We start from the raw sequence: 19,164 nt of genomic DNA on the forward strand, positions 1-19,164 counted from the left end.
AGAGTGATGAATAAATAATAATTAAAAAAAACTGTGTGCATACAGCAGACAGTCAGAATATAGCGCAAAAGTACAGGACGCTACGCAGAAGGGGGGAGAGAGTTCAGGATCCTAACAGCCTGGAGTATGAAGCTGTTGGTGAGTCTGGTGGTGCGGGACCGCAGGCTCCTGTACCTCTTCCCAGAGGGCAGAATATCAAACAAAGAGTGAGCGGGGTGACTCACATCACTCACAATCGTGGTTGCCTTGTGGGTGAGATGGGAGGTGTAAATGTCCTTCAGGGAGGGGAGTGAAGCACCAATAATCCTACCAGCCGTGTTCACTATGCGCTGCAGGGCCTTCATGTTGTATTCAGTGCAGCTACCACCCCAAACAGCGATACAACTGGAGAGGACGCTCTCAATGGTGGCACGGTAGAATGTAGTCATGACGGCCGGAGGAGCACTTGCTCGCCTGAGTTTCCGCAGGAAGTACAGGCGGCGTTGAGCTTTCTTTGCCAGTGATGCGGTGTTGGTGGACAAGGAGAGGTCCTCACTGATGTGCACCCCCAGGAATCTGGTGCTGCTCACTCTCTCCACCGCAGCACCGTCGATGGTCAGTGGCAGGTGTTGGGTGTGACCCTTCCGGAAGTCAACAACAATCTCCTTGGTCTTATTGACGTTCAGCAGGAGGTTGTTGTCCCTGCACCACGTTGCCAGAAGGTCGACCTCCGACCTGTATTGAGTCTCGTCGCCCCAGGTGAAGAGACCCACCAGAGTCGTGTCGTCGGGATATTTCAGCACGCGGTTGCTACTGTAAGTTGCAGTGCAGTCATGCGTCAGCAGGGTGAAGAGCAGCGGACTGAGCACGCAGCCTTGGGGGGCCCCCGTGCTCAGCGTGATGCTCGTGTGGAGGGGGAGGGGTCTTCAGCGGGTAAGTGCTGTTCTGAGCGTCGAAGCGAGCAAAGAAGCGGTTCAGATCGTTGAGCAGACGGATGTCAGCTCTGCGGCGCGGGATTGTAGTCCGTGATGATCTGAATGCCCTGCCATAGGCTCCGTGCGTCCCTGCTGTCTTTGAAGTGGCCGGTAATCTTGCAAGAGAATGCCCTTTTCGCTTCCTTGATGCCCCGTGACAGGTCGGCCCTCGCTGTTCTCAAGCCAGCCTCATCCCCCGCTCTGAAGGCTTTGTCCCTGGCCCTCAGCAGCCTGAGGACAGCCCCTGTCAGCCATGGCTTCCAGTTAGCCCGAGTGACGATGAATTTTGTGTGGGTCACATCATCAATGCACTTCGTGATGTAAGAAGAAACAGAGTCAGTATACTCCTCTATGTCCATCCGATTGTTACAAGTGGCCGCCTGCTTAAACATTTCCCAGTCAGTAGTGCCAAAGCAGTCTCGAAGCGCATCAGAGGCACCCTCAGGCCACACTCTTACCCACTTGCGAACCGGCCTGGATGCTTTCACCCTTTGTCTGTATGCGGGCATAAGCATAACAGTGATATGGTCAGAAAGTCCAATATGGGGGAGGGGGGAGGCTTTGAAAGCTCCTTTATGTGCAGTGTAGACCAGGTCCAGGAAGCTGTCTCCACGTGTTGGAAAATTAACAATGGTGAAGCCTCGGAAAAACAGACTTTAGGTTAGCATGATTAAAATCCCCAGCGAAGATGGTGAAACCGTCAGGGTGCGCCGTCTGTTGTTCACTGACAGCCTGGTACAGTTCACTAAGAGCCGCGATCCTGTCGCCTTCAATGTTGGAAGGCGGGATGTATACCGCGACTAGCAGAATCGCAGTAAATTCCCTTGGCAGGTAAAAAGGACGGCACTTAATGATCACAAACTCCGCCAGTGGCGAGCAGTGCTTGCATGCAACTACAGAGTGCCGGCACCACTCGTCACGGATGTCGACACATATTCCTCCTCCTCGCGATTTTCCCCCTTTTACAATGGCCCGGTCCGCTCGATAGCACGCTAGCCGCTCCAGATACACAGCAGAGTCCGGAATGTTGACAGTCAACCAAGTCTCAGTGAACACGAGCACACAGCAGTTACTCACTGTCCGGTTCGTAGATCTCAGCAGGCGAATGTAATCCATTTTGTTGTCCAGCGAACGAACATTCGCCAGAAGAATGGAAGGCACGGTTGGGTCGGCTGCCAGCCTGGCCCGGACGCCTCCGCGCTTGCCCCTCTTCTGCCTCCTCGCACACCGCTTCCGACGCATTCTATCCGGGGGAGGAGTAGCAGGCGAGTCCGGGGTTGTTTCAGGCCGGAGAAGTCCGAGTTCCTTTAATGTCTCTGCTTCAAAGTTCAGAACGCCGCAAAACTCGCTTTTGCCGATGTCGAGTAGAACCTGCCTGCTGTACTTGTAGCACAACGTAGTAGATATCATATCATAATTGCTGAGTGGAGAAAAGCTACTTTTGAGTAATTTGGTGTTTGGCTTAGGGATTTCCAAGGTGTTGCTTGGTAGTGTCCTCCGGCTAATGCGACCTGGAATGTGGGGTGGGGGTAGCAGAACGTTGACCTCCACTGGGCAGCTGAGGGTGTGCAGCTTACAGTTTCAGTCGCAACCACTCTTCAGTGGTTCAGGTTGCTGATAGCATACTGCTGTAGGGTGAGGTCCTTATCCACTCCAGTGATTTTTAAGACCTTTTTCTGGATGGTGTCAACCTGCCTGAGAGCGGTCTGAGTGGCATACATCCAGGCGAGGCAGGAGTACTCCATGAAGCTCCGGACCCTGGGTCTTGTAGATATTGGCTCTGCATCAAGCTTGTTGGCCAGCTTCTGCAGTGCTCTGAGGCGTTGTCCAACACATTTGCAGATGTCGGACAGATGAGTGGTTCCAGAACCTACACCTACTTGCTGAAACGGATTTTGGTGGAAACTATCTGGGTGAGATAGATTCCGCTTTCTGGACAGGATCATAGCCTTTGCTGGGTGATCTTCCAGATGTCAGCCCGCTTGAAAATCATGGTAATCTTTTTTTATTTGCATTTTACACAACATCCCAACTTGGAACTGGGGTTTGCATTATAGAAGTATTCTTATTGTGTTTATCTCTCCAGTGAGACAGATGCTAAGCCAACCCTGAATGTGTCTCTGCTTTCCATCTACTTCCTGTTAGAATAATGCAGAGATTTCAAGCACACATTGTTCCCAAATTTAACTATGCCTGTTTCAGGTGTTTAGGGTATCAGGTGTAAAATACATCAAGATCGCCATTTTCATACTTAAAAGGGGACTTTAGAACACAGGATACCTCAGAGATGATAGGCACACCCATGTGTGCCATGTTGGAAATTATGTCACTGTCCTCTGGTGGGATACTGGCATGCTGAAGCAACTTACATAAGTTTTCTTCTGTCACACCTGAAACATATTCGCACACATACACACACATGCACACACATGCACAGTTAAGATATAAACAAACATTGTAAACATGTGTAAACATTCACAATTATAGTGAGGTGTGTGTGGTGGGAGAAATCCTGGAAATTATTAAGTATCACAAAAGAGGTCCAAACTTTGGATAATATATGAAAACAAAAATAGCGGGGCTGAATTTGTGAGTTAGCTTACTCACAAAGAAAGCAAGTCTCTAATTTTTTGGGCTGTTTAACCTGGATAACCTGAGCTGTTAGACCTGGTTAAAACCTAATGAACTGCTGCCGCTTAATGAGGCCTCGCCTCCAAATTTTGTGATTTTGCATGTGGCGCGTCCTCGAAAAAAGGGTGGGGGTGTCGCCCTCATCACAAATTCCAATCTTAGATTTAGGCCTCGTTCGATTAACGTATTTAAAACATTTGAAGTTGTCACTGTCCGATCCAACGCTTTACCGTCATTTTATCTTGCTGTTATTTGCCGTCCACCTGGGGCTTACTCTGGCTTCCTGGATGAATTTTCAGAATTCGTGGCCGATCTAGTGGCAAATGCGGATAATATAATAATCATGGGCGATTTCAATATCCACATGAATTTACCGTCAGAGCCACTTACTTCGGCGTTTCAGACTTTAACTGATATGTTTGGCTTTACGCAAGTCGTACAGGCAGCAATGCATAGGAATGGAAATACCTTAGATCTGGTATTATCCAGAGGACTGGCAACCTCATATATAACAGTACTGCCATACACTACTGTTTTGTCTGATCAATTACTTCATAAAATTTGAAATTTTAGTTCTTTGTCAAAGACGAGAGCAATCAGAATTATAGCAGCCGTAATATTAACTCCATGACTGCAACTGCGCTATCTGAGTTACTGTGGCCGGCAACTGCCATATTTCCCGCATATATCGGCTCTATTGATAATCTTACAAATGAATTCAATGCGACATTGTTAAATGCCATCGACTATGTGGCGCCGCTACGTCTGAAAACTCGCCGTAGATTGCCTACTCCATGGTTCACAGATGAAACACGTACGCTTAAGCAATTATGTAGAAAGCCTGAGCGCAAATGGCGTTTAACCAAACGTGAGGTTTTCCATCAGGCATGGCGTGACATCCTCCTGAATTATAAAGATGCGCTTATTTTAGCAAAAACCCGTTATTTTCGCTAGTCATTAATCTCAATAAAAATAATCCTAAATACCTATTTGATACAGTGGCAAAGCTAACACTACGCCAGCCGACCCCCGATAGCTCCTTCCACTCAGCTGACGAGTTCATGAAATTTTTCGCTTGAAAGATTGAATCCATTAGGGATGAGATCAAGATGATCATTCCAATCGCTCAGTCCAGATCGCCGATTACCGGCGCTGACGATCATCCAATAACCCTCTCAAATTTTAAAAGCGTGTCCCTTGAAAGGCTTACACAATTGGTTAGTGCGGCTAAACAAACAACATGTTTACTTGACCCGCTTCCAGCCAAATTATTTAAAGAATTATTTCAAATTTTAGGACCGTCCGTCTTAAATAGAATTGATCTGTTTGTCTCCTCTGAGATAGTGCCAACAGCCTTTAAAACCGCTATCATTAAACCGTTACTTAAGCGACCAAATCTTGACCCGGACTGTCTCAGTAATTATAGGCCAGTTTCAAATCTCCCATTCGTAGCAAAACTTCTTGAAAAAGTAGTAGCGCAGCAGCTTATTGATTACATGGTCGCCAATAATCGATATGAATCTTTTCAGTCTGGTTTTAGAGCTAATCATTCCACTGAGACAGCACTTGCTAAAGTGACTAATGATCTCCTCATAGCTATGGATTCAAACACTTCATCGGTATTGTTACTACTCGATCTTAGTGCTGCCTTCAACACTGTAGACTTCCATATTTTATTAGAGCGTCTTAAAAGTTGTGTTGGTATTTCAGGGTCAGCACTAGGCTGGTTCTATTCCTATATATCAGACAGGACACACCGAGTGGTCCATGGCAATACGTCTTCTGAGCTGTATAATGTTACGTGTGGTGTCCCACAGGGATCGGTACTCGGACCAATTCTATTTAATATTTATATGATTCCGCTTGGGGACATAATACGTAAATATAATATTAGTTTTCAATGTTACGCAGATGACACCCAATTATATATGCCGTTATCGATGACAGATCCGCGGGACTGTTGTAATCTTGAGGCGTGCCTTGCGGAGATCAAGCAATGGATGTCTCTCAACTTCCTTCGTCTTAACCCAGATAAAACTGAGATGTTGATAATTGGTCCAGCTCGTTATCAACACTCTTTTAAGGAAACCACTATAACTATATAGATAACCGTACTATCACTCAGAGCGATACTGTAACTAATCTCGGGGTAATATTTGACCAAACGCTCTCCTTTCAAAAGCACATTAAGAGTATAACCAGAATTGCGATTTTTCACTTTCGTAATATTGCTAAGATTCGTCCGATCCTCTCGACCGGTGATGCAGAAACTATTATACGTACATGCGTTCATCACGTCGCGCCTGGACGACTGTAATGCATTATTCTCAGTCCAGCATCAAAAGTCTACAGTTAGTACAAAATGCTGCTGCAAGGCTGCTCTCACGGACAAGAAAATTTGATCACATGACCCCAATATTAGCCAACTTACATTGGCTCCTGGTCCATTTAAGATGTGACTTCAAGGTTCTTCTATTAACCTATAAATCATTGCATGGCTTAGCGCCTTCATATCTCGTCGACCTAGTTGTTCCTTATGTTCCATTGATTATGGCAATGACAGAATAATAGTAAAAAAGTATACAAAATAAGCAATTTAAAAATTATAAAATGCGCATTTAATTGGGTGAAGCATGTCTCAGATTCTGATTATGCAGTACGGTATGACATTATAAAAAGAAAAAAGATTAAGTACACATCTGACCATTCTTGAGGAAGATGTAAAGCAGAATGATCCGAATCTTGTCACAGACGCTGACATTGGTGTCCAGTAAGATTGGTACAATAAGCCTCATGGGATCTTTTATCTTCTCACCCTCTGGATCAGTGCCCATTGCAAGGTCCTTTCAGAATGGAAGAAAAGGGTCAAGAGGTCAGTAATTTGCTCCAGATGTGTAAAACTTGTTTTCATAACAGGGCTCAGTGTAGGTATGGTTGTACTCAGAGGGGCGCTTGTAACCAAGTTACCATACAAATGTATGATCTTTTTAGAAAAGTACATCACTGGTTTGACTAGATAGAAAATAAAAACACACCGACTTTTAGCTTAGATCATACGTATCAAACTCAAGGCCCGGGGGCCAGATGCGGCCCACCACATTATTTTATGTGGCCCGCGAGACAAAGTTTGCATCGATTTTGTATCATTACTAAAATTACAAATTGTCTTCACTTTTGAAAAAAGAAATAGATGTTGCTAGCTATTTTCATTATCATTTGTCTTTTTAAAATATTTGAACTGTTTTTATTACTCTCGGATTTCAAAACTAGTTATTCATCAGTTTTTTTTGGTAGCCTATACTGAATATAGAAGACGTTGACAATCATTATGGCCCTCCAAGGGAAACTTTGACTACGATGCGGCCCGCGAGAAAAATGAATTTGACACCCCTGGCTTAGATTCTCTTGCGTACAATTTACGGCCACTCAACCCACCGCTGATCAAAGTTCGCGTTCATCATTGCACACGGTACTTGCGATTGTTGTTGTTGTTTTTTTTAATAACCTGTTCCACACGGCAGAGTTTGTCAACCGTTCCCTGGTAGCGGTTCATACAATCTTCAGCCAGGTGAAGGTGGGTTGAATACTAAGAAAAAAAAGATCATTAAAGTAGATGTTTGAGAACAAGACACAATTTGATATAAAAACATTTGTACGTTGAATATAAATATGTTACCGTATTTCCCGCACTATAAGGCTCACTTAAAAACGGCTGCGCATACAATGAACCCCCCCCCCCGCAGCACATAGACACCAAAGCTTAGAAGCTAATCAACACATTACGCATCAACCCACGCACTTGCTTCTTTCTTTTAAACAAAATAAAATTTACGACCAGCAAAAACGAGTGGGGTTGCTGGACCAAGTAAGGAGCCAAACAGAATCACTTTAATCCCATCGCTTGATTGACATACGGGTAAGCCTATCGGGAGGCAATCACAGTGAATTGAGGCATACAGTGAACCACCCCCCTACCCCTTCACCGCAGCACATAGACACCAAAGCTAAGAAGCTAATGAACGCATTACGCATCAACGCACGCACTCGCTTCTTTCTTTTAAACTAAATAAAGTTTATGACCAGCAAAAATGAGTGGGGTTTCTGGACCAACTAAGAAGCCAGACCATATCACTTTTATCCCATCGCTTGATTGACATACAGGTAAACCTATCAGGAGGCAATGACAGTGAACCCCCCCCCATTCACCGCAGCACATAGACACCAAAGCTAAGAAGCTAATGAACGCATTACGCATCAACGCATGCACTCACTTCTTTCTTTTAAACTAAATAAAGTTTATGAGTAGCAAAAATGAGTGGGGTTGCTTGACCAAGTAAGAGGCCAAATGTACCGTAATTTTCGGACAATAAATCGCGTTTGTTTTCATAGTTTGGGTGGGGGGGCGACTTATACTGAGGAGCGACAAAAAAAAAAAAAAAGAAAAAAAAAGTTAAACTGCGATAAATGAACCGCGATGTAGCAAGGGATTACTGTAATTTGAATTTCAAGTGCCGTCAGTGGCGCGGCGCGGCGGTTGTTTACATAAAGGACATAGATTCGATCACGGGATGACGAAGATGACCAAGGCCCCACGTACTACCGGCATCATCAGCGGCTTTGTTTGTAAGTGACACGGAGGACGAAGTGTTTGAAGGATTTAATGATTTGGAGTGACACAGAAGGTTTGTGGATGGGGCTCGGACATGGCTTTTACGCACGCCCGGTCCTATTCTATGGAGCTCTCTTCCACCTCCGTGGCTGGAAGTGCCACCTCCGGGGATGGAACTCCACGCCGCCACACACCTGGAAGTTGACGCCAGTGCTTGGGGCCATGTGGTGGTGAACTATTTATGTTATAGTTATTTGATATATTTTATTTGTATATGTTTTTATCGTTACAGTTCAGTACTTGTTGGCTCATTGAACTCTTGTTTTGTTAAATAAAGAGACGTTTACCAAACCCACGTCTTTCCTTGTACTTTGTTAACGCTATAATATAGTTTTATCCTGATCTGTCGAATAACGACGAGGCTGACGTCAGGGCGCACGCGTGGCGGTGTTGACAAAGGACGAGGAATTTGATCGATGGATTTAATGAGTTGGAGTGACACAGATGGTTTGATAATATTGTTGTTTATATGATAGTTATTTGATATATATGTACTTTATATATCGTTGTATGGGTCTGTGGAATATTTAGAATATTTAGACGTCAGCGGCGCGGCGCATACGCGGCATCGTTTCCATAAAGGACGATCGATGGATTTAATGAATTGGAGTGACACAGATGGTTTTATAAACGTGTTATTTATGTAATAGTTATTTGAATAACTCTGAATGTTACGTCAGGCCCGTTCTCAGCTCTTCGTTTGTGTTTATGTCACGTTAGCATACCTATCGTTTAGCCTGTTGTTGCTCGTTCATGTCTGTTCTTGGTGTTGGATTTTGTCGAATACATTTCCCCCAAAATGCGACTTGTACTTCGGAGCGACTTATACATGTTTTTTTTTCACGTTATTGTGCATTTTATGGCTAAGGCGGCCTATATTCCGGAGCGACTTTTAGTCCGAAAAATACGGTATCGCTTTCATCCCATCACTTGATTGACATTGTCAAACGCGCACTTTTTATCAAAGTGCCACCGGCTCCCCGGTAACGGATTCGATAAGCCGGGGTGAAGGGACTCGTCCGTATCTAACCACCCGAGTTAAATTAATTCTACCAGATTCAATCTAATTTCTTTATGACGCCAATCCCTCTCAAGTCATCCCGACGCGCGAGCCGAGTAACTCAATTCGAGGCGAGTCGTCGAAATGACCGCGCCATAATGATGGCTCCCTTCGGTTGTTTGATGCTTGTGTTATGTTACGGGTAGTTTTAGATGCCTTTGTTAAGACCTCAGGGATTCGTTGTTCTAGCGCACCCTTGCACTAGTTTTGCCGAAGTAACTTTTGATATGGATCTGCTCTACTTTGTTGCTGAAGTAGCGAGCCTACTTCTCTTTATTCGAAGGAAAATCAAATTAGTGGAAGTATGACAATAAAAGCATTTGAGAAGGAATTTCATGCATTAAATCATTAATTCTAACACTATATACGTATATAAACACTTAACCGTTGGAATGCTTCAACCAACTCGATTGTTTAAAAGGAATAATATTTTTCTCAATACGAATCAAAATGATTTACGAATTATAATTCTCCTGCAATTAATTTTGAAGGCAAATTAATACCTCAAAATCGTCCAATGTAGCTTTTGACGCGGCCCGACAAAAATAGGAACGGGCCCGCGCCCGACGGACTAATTTTAACTATACCACTAGTCCAAATAATCTAATTTAAACACCTTCGTTATTTTACTCAAGCGAAGCAAATATTTGAACGAATTAAACGTTTAACGAGATGCATTCATCCCTCAAATAATTATGAAGGCAATTTACTCCCCAAAATTGTCCGATTTAGCTTTTGACGCGGCCCGACAGATTTAGGAACGGGCCCGCGCCCGACGGACAATTAAATTACTTTTAACTCTACACCAATCCAATTAATCTAATTTATACACCTTCGTTATTTTTATTTATTACGGTACGATTGCATACCATAATAATCTCCCGTCAATAAATCAAATTATCAAACCAACCACAAACAATCGATTGCATATATCATACAAATTAGCGCACAACGAATTAAATGAGTATATAAAACACATTTATTGAAGAAGCATGAAATAGAATTACAAATCTTAATTCTTCCAAATACTGAACAATCCCACTCACTGATACCCGTGCAAATAAAATCATTCAATCTCGGAGTACCTTGATTGTAAAACATTGATCAGAAAAGAAGGAAAAGGTAGCTACCATTTGGGTGTTATTTTTTGGTGGAAATAAAGTCGAGTGATCAGTTCGATCTTATTTCTAAAATTCCAATTTGGGAACTAGGTTGGCCTCGAGAGGACCGACTACCCGATGACTGTCCCCCCCCTCGCGTAAATACAGAAAAAGTCGTTCCCCTCACCTAGTTCCTCATGCAATGTTGTCCAGTCCAATTCTTTTGAGTAAACCCAAGTTAATCCAGGCAAGCGATCTTGCGTCTCACACAAAGATCTCGGAGGCTTAGAAAAAGTCTTGGAACTCGTACGGGCTTCTTCACGTATGAACGCTTTTTGGGAGAGAGAGCCCCGTAGCTGCCTGTGGCGGTCTTTTCATAGACTTCTCTGCCCCCCCCTTTCGCTGGCCTCTATACTGCCCAGTTTCCCACGCTTATACACCTGCTGCTTTCTGGCAGCTGTTTCCGCCCTTCATCTGTCCCACGCACTATCTTCCACCAAAGGTTCGGCCAACACCCCGGTAAGCCCCCCTACTTCCTCTTTTCTTCACTTTTCTTTTTATAAAAATAATACTTCAAAGTTACACTTCAATCAACCATAAAATCAAAAATCCAAACCGTTGAGTCAATCTTTTAAACATTTTTTAACACACCACCATTTTCATAGTGGTGGGCACCTTGGTCTAATTGAGTGATAATATTGCTTTAAGCTGTTACAGAATATATTTTAGCCAAGCAAAGAAATTAAGATAAAAAAATAAAAACTTTTGTATCAATCTTTCAAACATTTTTTAACACACCACCATTTTCATAGTGGTGGGCACCTTGGTCTAATTGAGTGATAATATTGCTTTAAACTGTTACAGAATATATTTTAGCCAAGCAAAGAAATTAAGATCAAAAAATAAAAAACACATTTGTGCGTGACCCAAAAACCGACCCCGTGTTATTCTGTTTATTTCTATTTTTGCTAGTTCAGCTTGTCTTGCCCATCTTTGGTCTCATGTAACGGTTTGGCACCAGCTCTTGGAAAAATTTGGAATTTCAGCCCTGCCAATTTATTCACTAATTCTCAATTCAAATTTTGCACCATCTGCTGCTAAAATTTGGAATTCCAGCCCTGCCAATTTATTCCTGGGAGCAATCCATACTCACTTTTTGCACCATCTGACGTCGGAGCTGTTCGCTTCTCCAGAGTACATCGCCTCGGGAGGACCAGAACCGACCAACAGAGGAGGCCCCGTCCCATTGTGGCTAAAGCCGTTGACTCAAAGATGAAGTCTGCCGTCATGTCGAGGGGCAGAGAGCTAAAAGGCTCTAACTACTCCATCAGCGATCAGTTCCCTCCGGAGATCATGAATAGACGGAGGCTGCTTCACCCGATCATGGCCGAGGCAAGGAAAGCCAAAAAGACCGCTCGACTGTTCATTGACAAACTTTACATCGACGGCAAACTGTACAGGAACCCCCGAACAACTTATTGGCTGAGTGGAGGAGATGGAGACATTAATTCTGAACTCCAAGAAGAACTGTCTGCCAACTTGCAACATGCCGCCTCCCCACAACTGTAAACACAGGCGCGTGATGACGTCATCAAAAACAGCGTCCCTGTCGTCATGACAACCACTGAACCTGGAGACGGTGAATGGCTTATTTCTCTCTTTCTCTCCCCATCTCACCACTCGCCCCCCTCTTTTTCTCTTTTCCTCTCTCTTACATTTATTTTCTCATTTTTGGCTTGGGAACTGGCCTGAATACTACTGACTGGGTAGGACGAGGCAATTGTCTGTCTGCTCTGTGACAATACAGCGGGTAATGTCTACAGCAGGGGTCACCAACTCCGGTCCTCAAGGGCGCCAATCCAGCCTGTTTTAGATGTATCCCCCCTGCAACACACCTGATTCAAATAATCAGGATCGCTATCAGCCTTAATAGAGCTTGCTGATGAGCTGATCATTTGAATCAGGTGTGTTGTTGCAGGGCTGCACCTAAAACAGGCTGGATTGGCGCCCTTGAGGACCGGAGTTGGTGACCCCTGGTCTACAGAGTGTTCTTGTGTGTTTGAGTGTGTGGGTGTATGTGTGTACGTCTGTCAGGCCAGCTTTGGTATGGGTGAGTGTATGTACGTATATGTCCATGGTTTTAAGTGTGTGTCTTTGTTGCTGGATCTCAGTAAATCTCACTCGTTACCCTGTGCATCGCATTTAATGAAATGGACAGTGAAGGAGACGAGGTGATAAATTGCATTGACTATCATAGAAATATAAGTTGTAATCAGTATATTCCTGAGCAATTAAAACAGCTAACAAATATAAATAACTGCTCTTTTTTGCATTTAAACATCAGGAGCTTGAATAATCATCATGATGATCTAGTTACTCTACTTACAAACACAGGCTGCAGCTTTGACGTTAATTGACTGCAGTGAAACTTAGCTGAATGACAGGTCATACACTGACATCTTAAATCTTAATGGCTATAAGTTGTTGACTAAGAACAGATGTGGCAGATCTGGCGGTGGCGTGTGCCTATATATTTCCTCCGCATACAACGTGAGGGTTTGTGATGACATTGTCATAGCAGACAACCACAGTGACTCCCTTTTTGTTGAAATAAGGGGAAAAAGCAGGAAAAACCTCATTATTGGTATAATCTATTGTCCCCCAGACGCTGATCTTGAAATCTTTAGGACCAAACTGGAGGAAGCATTATTTTCTATAAATGATAATAACAAAAGCTGTGTCCTCCTTGGCGACTTCAATGTTGATCTTTCCAAGGATGATACAGCCAAAAATGACTTTATAAACACATTACACTCTTCATCCTTCTTTCCCACAATAAATACTTATACCAGAGTCACTCACTCAACTAAGTCAATTATTGATAATTTCATCACAAATCTTCAAAACGCCACACTTACCTCTGGAACTGTACTCTCTGAGATTTCTGATCATTTCCCTATTGTATTATTCATTGACCTCCCTGCTAGGCCCCCACCTACTCGTCATACAATAAAATTAAAAATACTCAATGAAGAAACCATACGACGTCTAGGTGAGGACCTGCAGACCAAGACATGGTATGGAATATATAATTGTAGTGATGTTGATGCTGCATTTGAAACTCTAACCAAAGAAATATCCGACTCTATTCAAAGGACCATTCCTGAGAAAGTAATCATATGTAATACAACTACTCAAAATCCATGGATCACTAAGGGCATATTAAAGTCTATTAAGCATAAAAATAAATTATATAAAAGATACATAAATAAACCTAACCATAATAATAAAAATGCATATATTAATTATAGAAATAAACTTACACATATTATCAGAAAGTGGGAGAGTAATCATTTTGCCGACTTGATAAACGAATCACAGGGTGATTCCAAGAAATCTTTGAGAGTACTGAGCAAGGTCTTGAACAGAAGCCAAAAAACTCCTGTATTCCCTGACCATGATAATAATACAAGCAACATCACCAGAAATAACAGTCTTGCCGACGAATTCAATAACTACTTTGTCTCCATTGGTAGCAACATATCCAGTAAAATCAGTTAGCCTCAGGATGCCTCGTTTAAAGACTACCTATCAGGTAATTACCTGGGCTCTTTCTTCCTGAATCCAACTAACTGCGATGAAGTGTATAAAATAATCATGAATATGAAGAATTCAAACTCAGCTGGAACAGATGGTATCTCGAGTAAAATTCTGAAAAGCATCTCCAATATAATAACTGCACCTCTTACACATTGCATCAATCTGTCTCTACTCTCTGGAGTAGTGCCACAAATGGCAAAACTAGCACGTATCACACCGGTCTTTAAATCGGGAGACAAAAACAATCTTAGCAACTACAGACCAATATCAATCTTGCCTAGAAAGAGTAGTTTACAGTAAACTTAACAGCTATCTAAACAAACTAAACATCATTGCCCCATCCCAGTATGGATTCAGAAAGGAAAACACTACATATATGGCAGTACTTGACTTGACTGATAAAATCTACGAGGCAATTGATAAAGGCGAATATGGTATTGGGATTTTTCTGGACTTGTCTAAAGCTTTTGATACCATTATGATTGACATTCTTGTAAAGAAATTACAACACTATGGTATTAGAGGCCTGGCGTTAGACTGGTTCCGCAGCTACCTGTTTGGAAGAAATCAATATGTTTCTATTAACAACCATAAATCTTCATACAAACCCATCAATTATGGAGTTCCCCAAGGGTCCATCTTAGGGCCGCTCCTCTTCATCTTGTACATAAATGACATTATTAATACTTCATCCATACTACATAAAGTATTATTTGCTGACGATACAAACTTGTTTCTTTCCCACAAATATCCAAATACACTTGAACAAATTATAAATAGTGAGTTGGCGAAAATAAACACATGGTTTAACTGCAACAAACTCTCCCTAAATGTCAATAAAACAAACCACATCATATTCCGCTCCCATAAAAAAAAGGACATTGACCAAATTTGCAAAAAAATCAACGGACAAAACATTGAAATAGTCAGCTCTACTAAATTCCTGGGGATCCACATTGACGAGTTCTTGAACTTTAAAAGACATATTGATGATCTCACAATCAAACTGTCTAAATATGCTGCTTTGTTCTTCAAATTGAGACATTATCTCCCACTCACTGCACTTCTTATTCTGTACAAATCCTTATTTGAACCTCATTTAAAATATTGCAATATTATATGGTGTAACACATTTCCAACCCATTTAAAAAAGCTTGAGATACTTCAGAAAAAGGTCATACGTGCCATAACATGGTCTGAGTTTAACGCCCCCACTAAAACAATCTTCCACCGACACAATCTTCTGAGGCTTGTTGAACACAACTATTTCCAGAATGCTTCCGTCATGTATCAGACTGTCCATAAACGAAACCATAAACTCTGTCAACTCATCCCAATCTGTACTCCCAGCCACACCCACACCACCAGGAATAGCAATCTAATCATTGGGAAAAAATGGAAACTAAACTCTACAAGCTTTAGCATTGTGTGCAGAGGGCCACAGATTTGGAATGTGTCACGTGCTGGCGCCACCTGTGACAGGACCACTCCCCCCCTGTCAGTGGAATCGCCGCCACCTGCCACGGGCTATATCAGCGCCGCCAGCGCAGACCTGAGTGTCAGTCTGTCCCGTGATGCTGCTTCGCTCATCAGTCCCTGAGAAATTGACTCGATTAACAAATCGGAAATCCCGCAGAATTGCTTGTCCACACCAGCCAGATCGCCGCTCCAGCGCCAGCTGTTCCCATCTTCCCCCCCCACAATAAAGTCTCTGTCGCTACGCACTTGGCTGTACTGTCTGATCCCTTACAGAATGAGCTTGACGAAACACTAAAAATGTTGCAATCCATATCCATCTTCAAGGCAAATCTAAAAAATCAACTCCTATCAATGTATATTTAATGTGCTGATTATTAATCGCATGAACACCTGTGTCCTGTTGTTGATTTAATAATTGCTAATGTACTTTACATCAAATCCAGTGTAACCAGAATACTGAGACTATCTATTACTTGTCGTATGTTTATTGTGTGTTGTACCTTATTGTGTGTTTATTGTTATTGTCTATTATATATCTGTATGTTGTCCATAATGTAAGGATATCTGGCCAATATCTGATACTTATGGGAAACCAGGCCCCCTATTAAAAGCTTTAAATAGCTTGCTTGGGGTGACCTTTCACGCATCCGACTGTGTAATACTGTTTGTTGTATCATGTTGTATGTCTTGGATACTGCGTGAATAAACTCAAACTCAAAGAAAGTTTATGATAATAAAAAATGAGTGGGGTTGCTGGACCAAGTAAGAAGCCCAACCGTGTCACTTTTATACAGAAAGGGAGCTGGACTTTACCTCATTGACTGTGTTGACATTCCCTTTAGCACAGCACCATGTAGTGGATGCATACCGCAACCCTAGTCAACCCCAGTTCGATGCAGTGGCTTCTATTCTATGCGCCTTTTAATCCAGTGTGCCTATATATGAAATAATTTCTAAAATAAAATATTCAATGGAGGCGCGCCTTATAATCCGGTGCACCTTATAGTGCAGAAAATACGGTACCATTTTATATGTGAAGGCAGCAACGGCGAACATGAACATTTTTAACAATTGCTTTTCTTACTTTGCTTAGTTCCTTTTGATACTGAGGCATTTTCTTCAGCATCTGTGACAGTTCCTTCATAGTGGTCTGAAAGACAACAGTGACAGTAATGAGTGATGACATTTTATGAGTTCTCTTCTGACCTACTTGTTGGCATGTGTACTGCTGTGCAGTCCTTTAGCAGTGACCATATCTATTTGATGATATTATCTGAATATTCACCTCAGATAGTATTGGAATATGGAGGCTAGTGTTTCCTTCTTTATTCTTGTTGTATACTGATAAAATAAATCAGGTACCATCAAAAGATAAGTATGAGACAAGCGACCAGGGTATTTAGGACAGGACATTTTAGCCACAGGTATTTACATCTAGATTGGAAACAACACACATAGCACATTTCATTTGACGTGTTCAACATGACAAATGAGTCTGAGTAAATGTTATATAACACAAAATGTTCAATATATCAGACAAGGATTCTGATGCAATTGAGGGGGAGGTGGACATTGTGGTCTTTGGGGTCAGCCTCATCAATGGAGTAGGCAACCCCGGTCCTTGATGATTCATGATTCAAATTAACAGGATTGTTATCCAGCTTCTGCAGACCTTGCTAATTATCTGACCATCTGAATCAGCTGTGTTGCAACAGGGAGACAGAAAACATGCAGGACGCCAGCCCTCGAGGACCAGAGTTGCCTACCCATGAGGTACAGTATGGTATTAGTTGTTGATTAATTGATTCATCGTTGCACATAGCCCCTCCGTGAGTCAACACCTTATCGTGGTGGAGTGGTTTGTGTGTCCTAATGATCCTAAGAGCCATGTTGTCTGGGCCTTTATGCCCCTGGTAGGGTCACCCATGGCAAAAGGGTCCTAGGTAACCATCCAGACAAAGCATGGCTCACTAAACGAGGTAGATGGAACTTGATAGCCTTGGCAGGCAATCCATCTTGGGATATGCTCACCCGAACGACAGACAAGACAGCTACGGCAGACGAGGCGGAGGAAACCCTCCAAGGGTTCAACGGCTGAGAAGGCGCTGCAGCAAGGCATTGTGGAATGCTAAGGGCGTGACAGCGCACGAAAGACGTCACGGCCATCCACTGCGGCAGGAGAGGTCTCTAAGCGTAACGGTTCTCCGTACCACTGGGTCAATGTTTCTTCTGTGGAGGGAGTGGGTTTGCCCCCGTGCAACGGTTCTCCCACTTAAATCAACATCACGCATAGGTGTCTACGTTACTCAGATTCCCGACACACACTCAAAGTCCTATGGCGATGGAGGAGTGGCGACGGTGGCAGGTGGAGGTAACCACTGGAAGTCACTAGTCACAAGCCTGCACGTAGGTGGCCTGGGAAAAAGTGGTCGTTGTTTCTTCGAACCCAGGGCAGCGGAGAACCCCGGCAGCATCCTAGACGACTGAGCAGCCTCTTTAGGATCGCACTGCTCACCCTAGTAAGGGAGGGGGCTAGAAAAGGTGCCCTAAAGAAATTCCTGCCCTAACCAATCTGGCCAGCTAACCGCGGTTGGCAAGATTTACCCACCTGTGGTCGACCACAACAGAAACAGAAGCTTATTATAGGAACTTGGAACATATGGACAGAGATGATGTTGTCACAAGACCTCAAAGAAGAACAGCACTCGTAGACAAAAAACTGGCAAGATACCGAATCGATATTGCCGCAATCAGTGAAACTCAGATTGCAGAGGAAGGATCAGTGTCTGAAACAGGAAGTGGATATACCTTTTTATGGAAAGGAAAAGCTCAGGACGAAGACAGAATACATGGTGTTGGATTAGCCATCAGGACCAGGACAGATTCCTAGCCTCCCCACAGGCATCAGTGAGAGACTCATGAAGCTCCACCTCCCTATCAGTAACACGCGCCTACGCCCCGACACTGACCAGCGCAGAAGAAGTGAAAGAGCAGTTTTATACTGACCTGGATGCCCTGTTGCGCGCCACACGCTCCAGTGACAAGCTTTTAGTGCTGGGCGATTTCAATGCCAGAGTTCGCAGGGACAGTGACCAGTGGAAAGGTGTGATAGGAAAGCATGGAATAGGGAAAATGAACAGCAATGGCTTGCTTCTATTGAATAAGTTTGCTGAATATGACCTGCAGCTAACCAACACGACATTCAGGCAGGCTGATAAGTACAAAACGGCGTGGATGCACCCGCGATCAAAACAATGGCATCTCATAGACTACATCATCACCCGTCAGTGTGACAGCAAAGATGTTCTCTCGACAAGGGCAATGCGAGGTGCAGATTGTTGGACCGACCACAGATTTGTGCGAGCAAAACTTAACATCCATGTAGTCCCTCAACACTGCAAAGGCCCAAAGATTGTCAGACATGCCTTCAACATCACACGCCCTCTATCCAACAGCTACCGTCAAGAATTCCAATCCAGTCTGGATGACAAAATCAATGACAGAGGACCACTGTTAGGCACACCGGAAGGTAAGTGGAACTAATTTAAGGAAGTGGTCACTGAGACCGCCACATCAGTGCTAGGCCCAAAGAAGAGGGTCTACCAAGATTGGTTTGATGAAAATGACGAAGCTGTGCAGGCATTGCTGGACGAGAAGAGGAAGGCCTTTATC

General features: G+C 43.3%; 1 protein-coding gene across 2 annotated transcripts in view; it reads right to left on the bottom strand.

Moving 5' to 3' along the window:
- The window catches only part of stxbp1b (syntaxin binding protein 1b), a 109,031-nt gene that overhangs the window by 37,966 nt on the left and 51,901 nt on the right, over window positions 1-19,164 (bottom strand). For both annotated transcript variants that reach the window (XR_005098834.1, XM_037259474.1), the window contains exons 12-15: window positions 16,577-16,642; window positions 7,090-7,170; window positions 6,289-6,427; window positions 3,234-3,343 (exon numbers count right to left, since the gene is read on the bottom strand). Coding sequence is in view for 1 of the 2 variants with exons in the window: in XM_037259474.1 (XP_037115369.1) it covers window positions 3,234-3,343; window positions 6,289-6,427; window positions 7,090-7,170; window positions 16,577-16,642 (396 nt within the window). In the remaining variant the exon portion in view is untranslated. The remainder of the gene's footprint in view (window positions 1-3,233; window positions 3,344-6,288; window positions 6,428-7,089; window positions 7,171-16,576; window positions 16,643-19,164) is intronic.

This window comes from Syngnathus acus, chromosome 9 (genome assembly GCF_901709675.1).
Source record: "Syngnathus acus chromosome 9, fSynAcu1.2, whole genome shotgun sequence".
Lineage (NCBI taxonomy): Eukaryota > Metazoa > Chordata > Actinopteri > Syngnathiformes > Syngnathidae > Syngnathus > Syngnathus acus.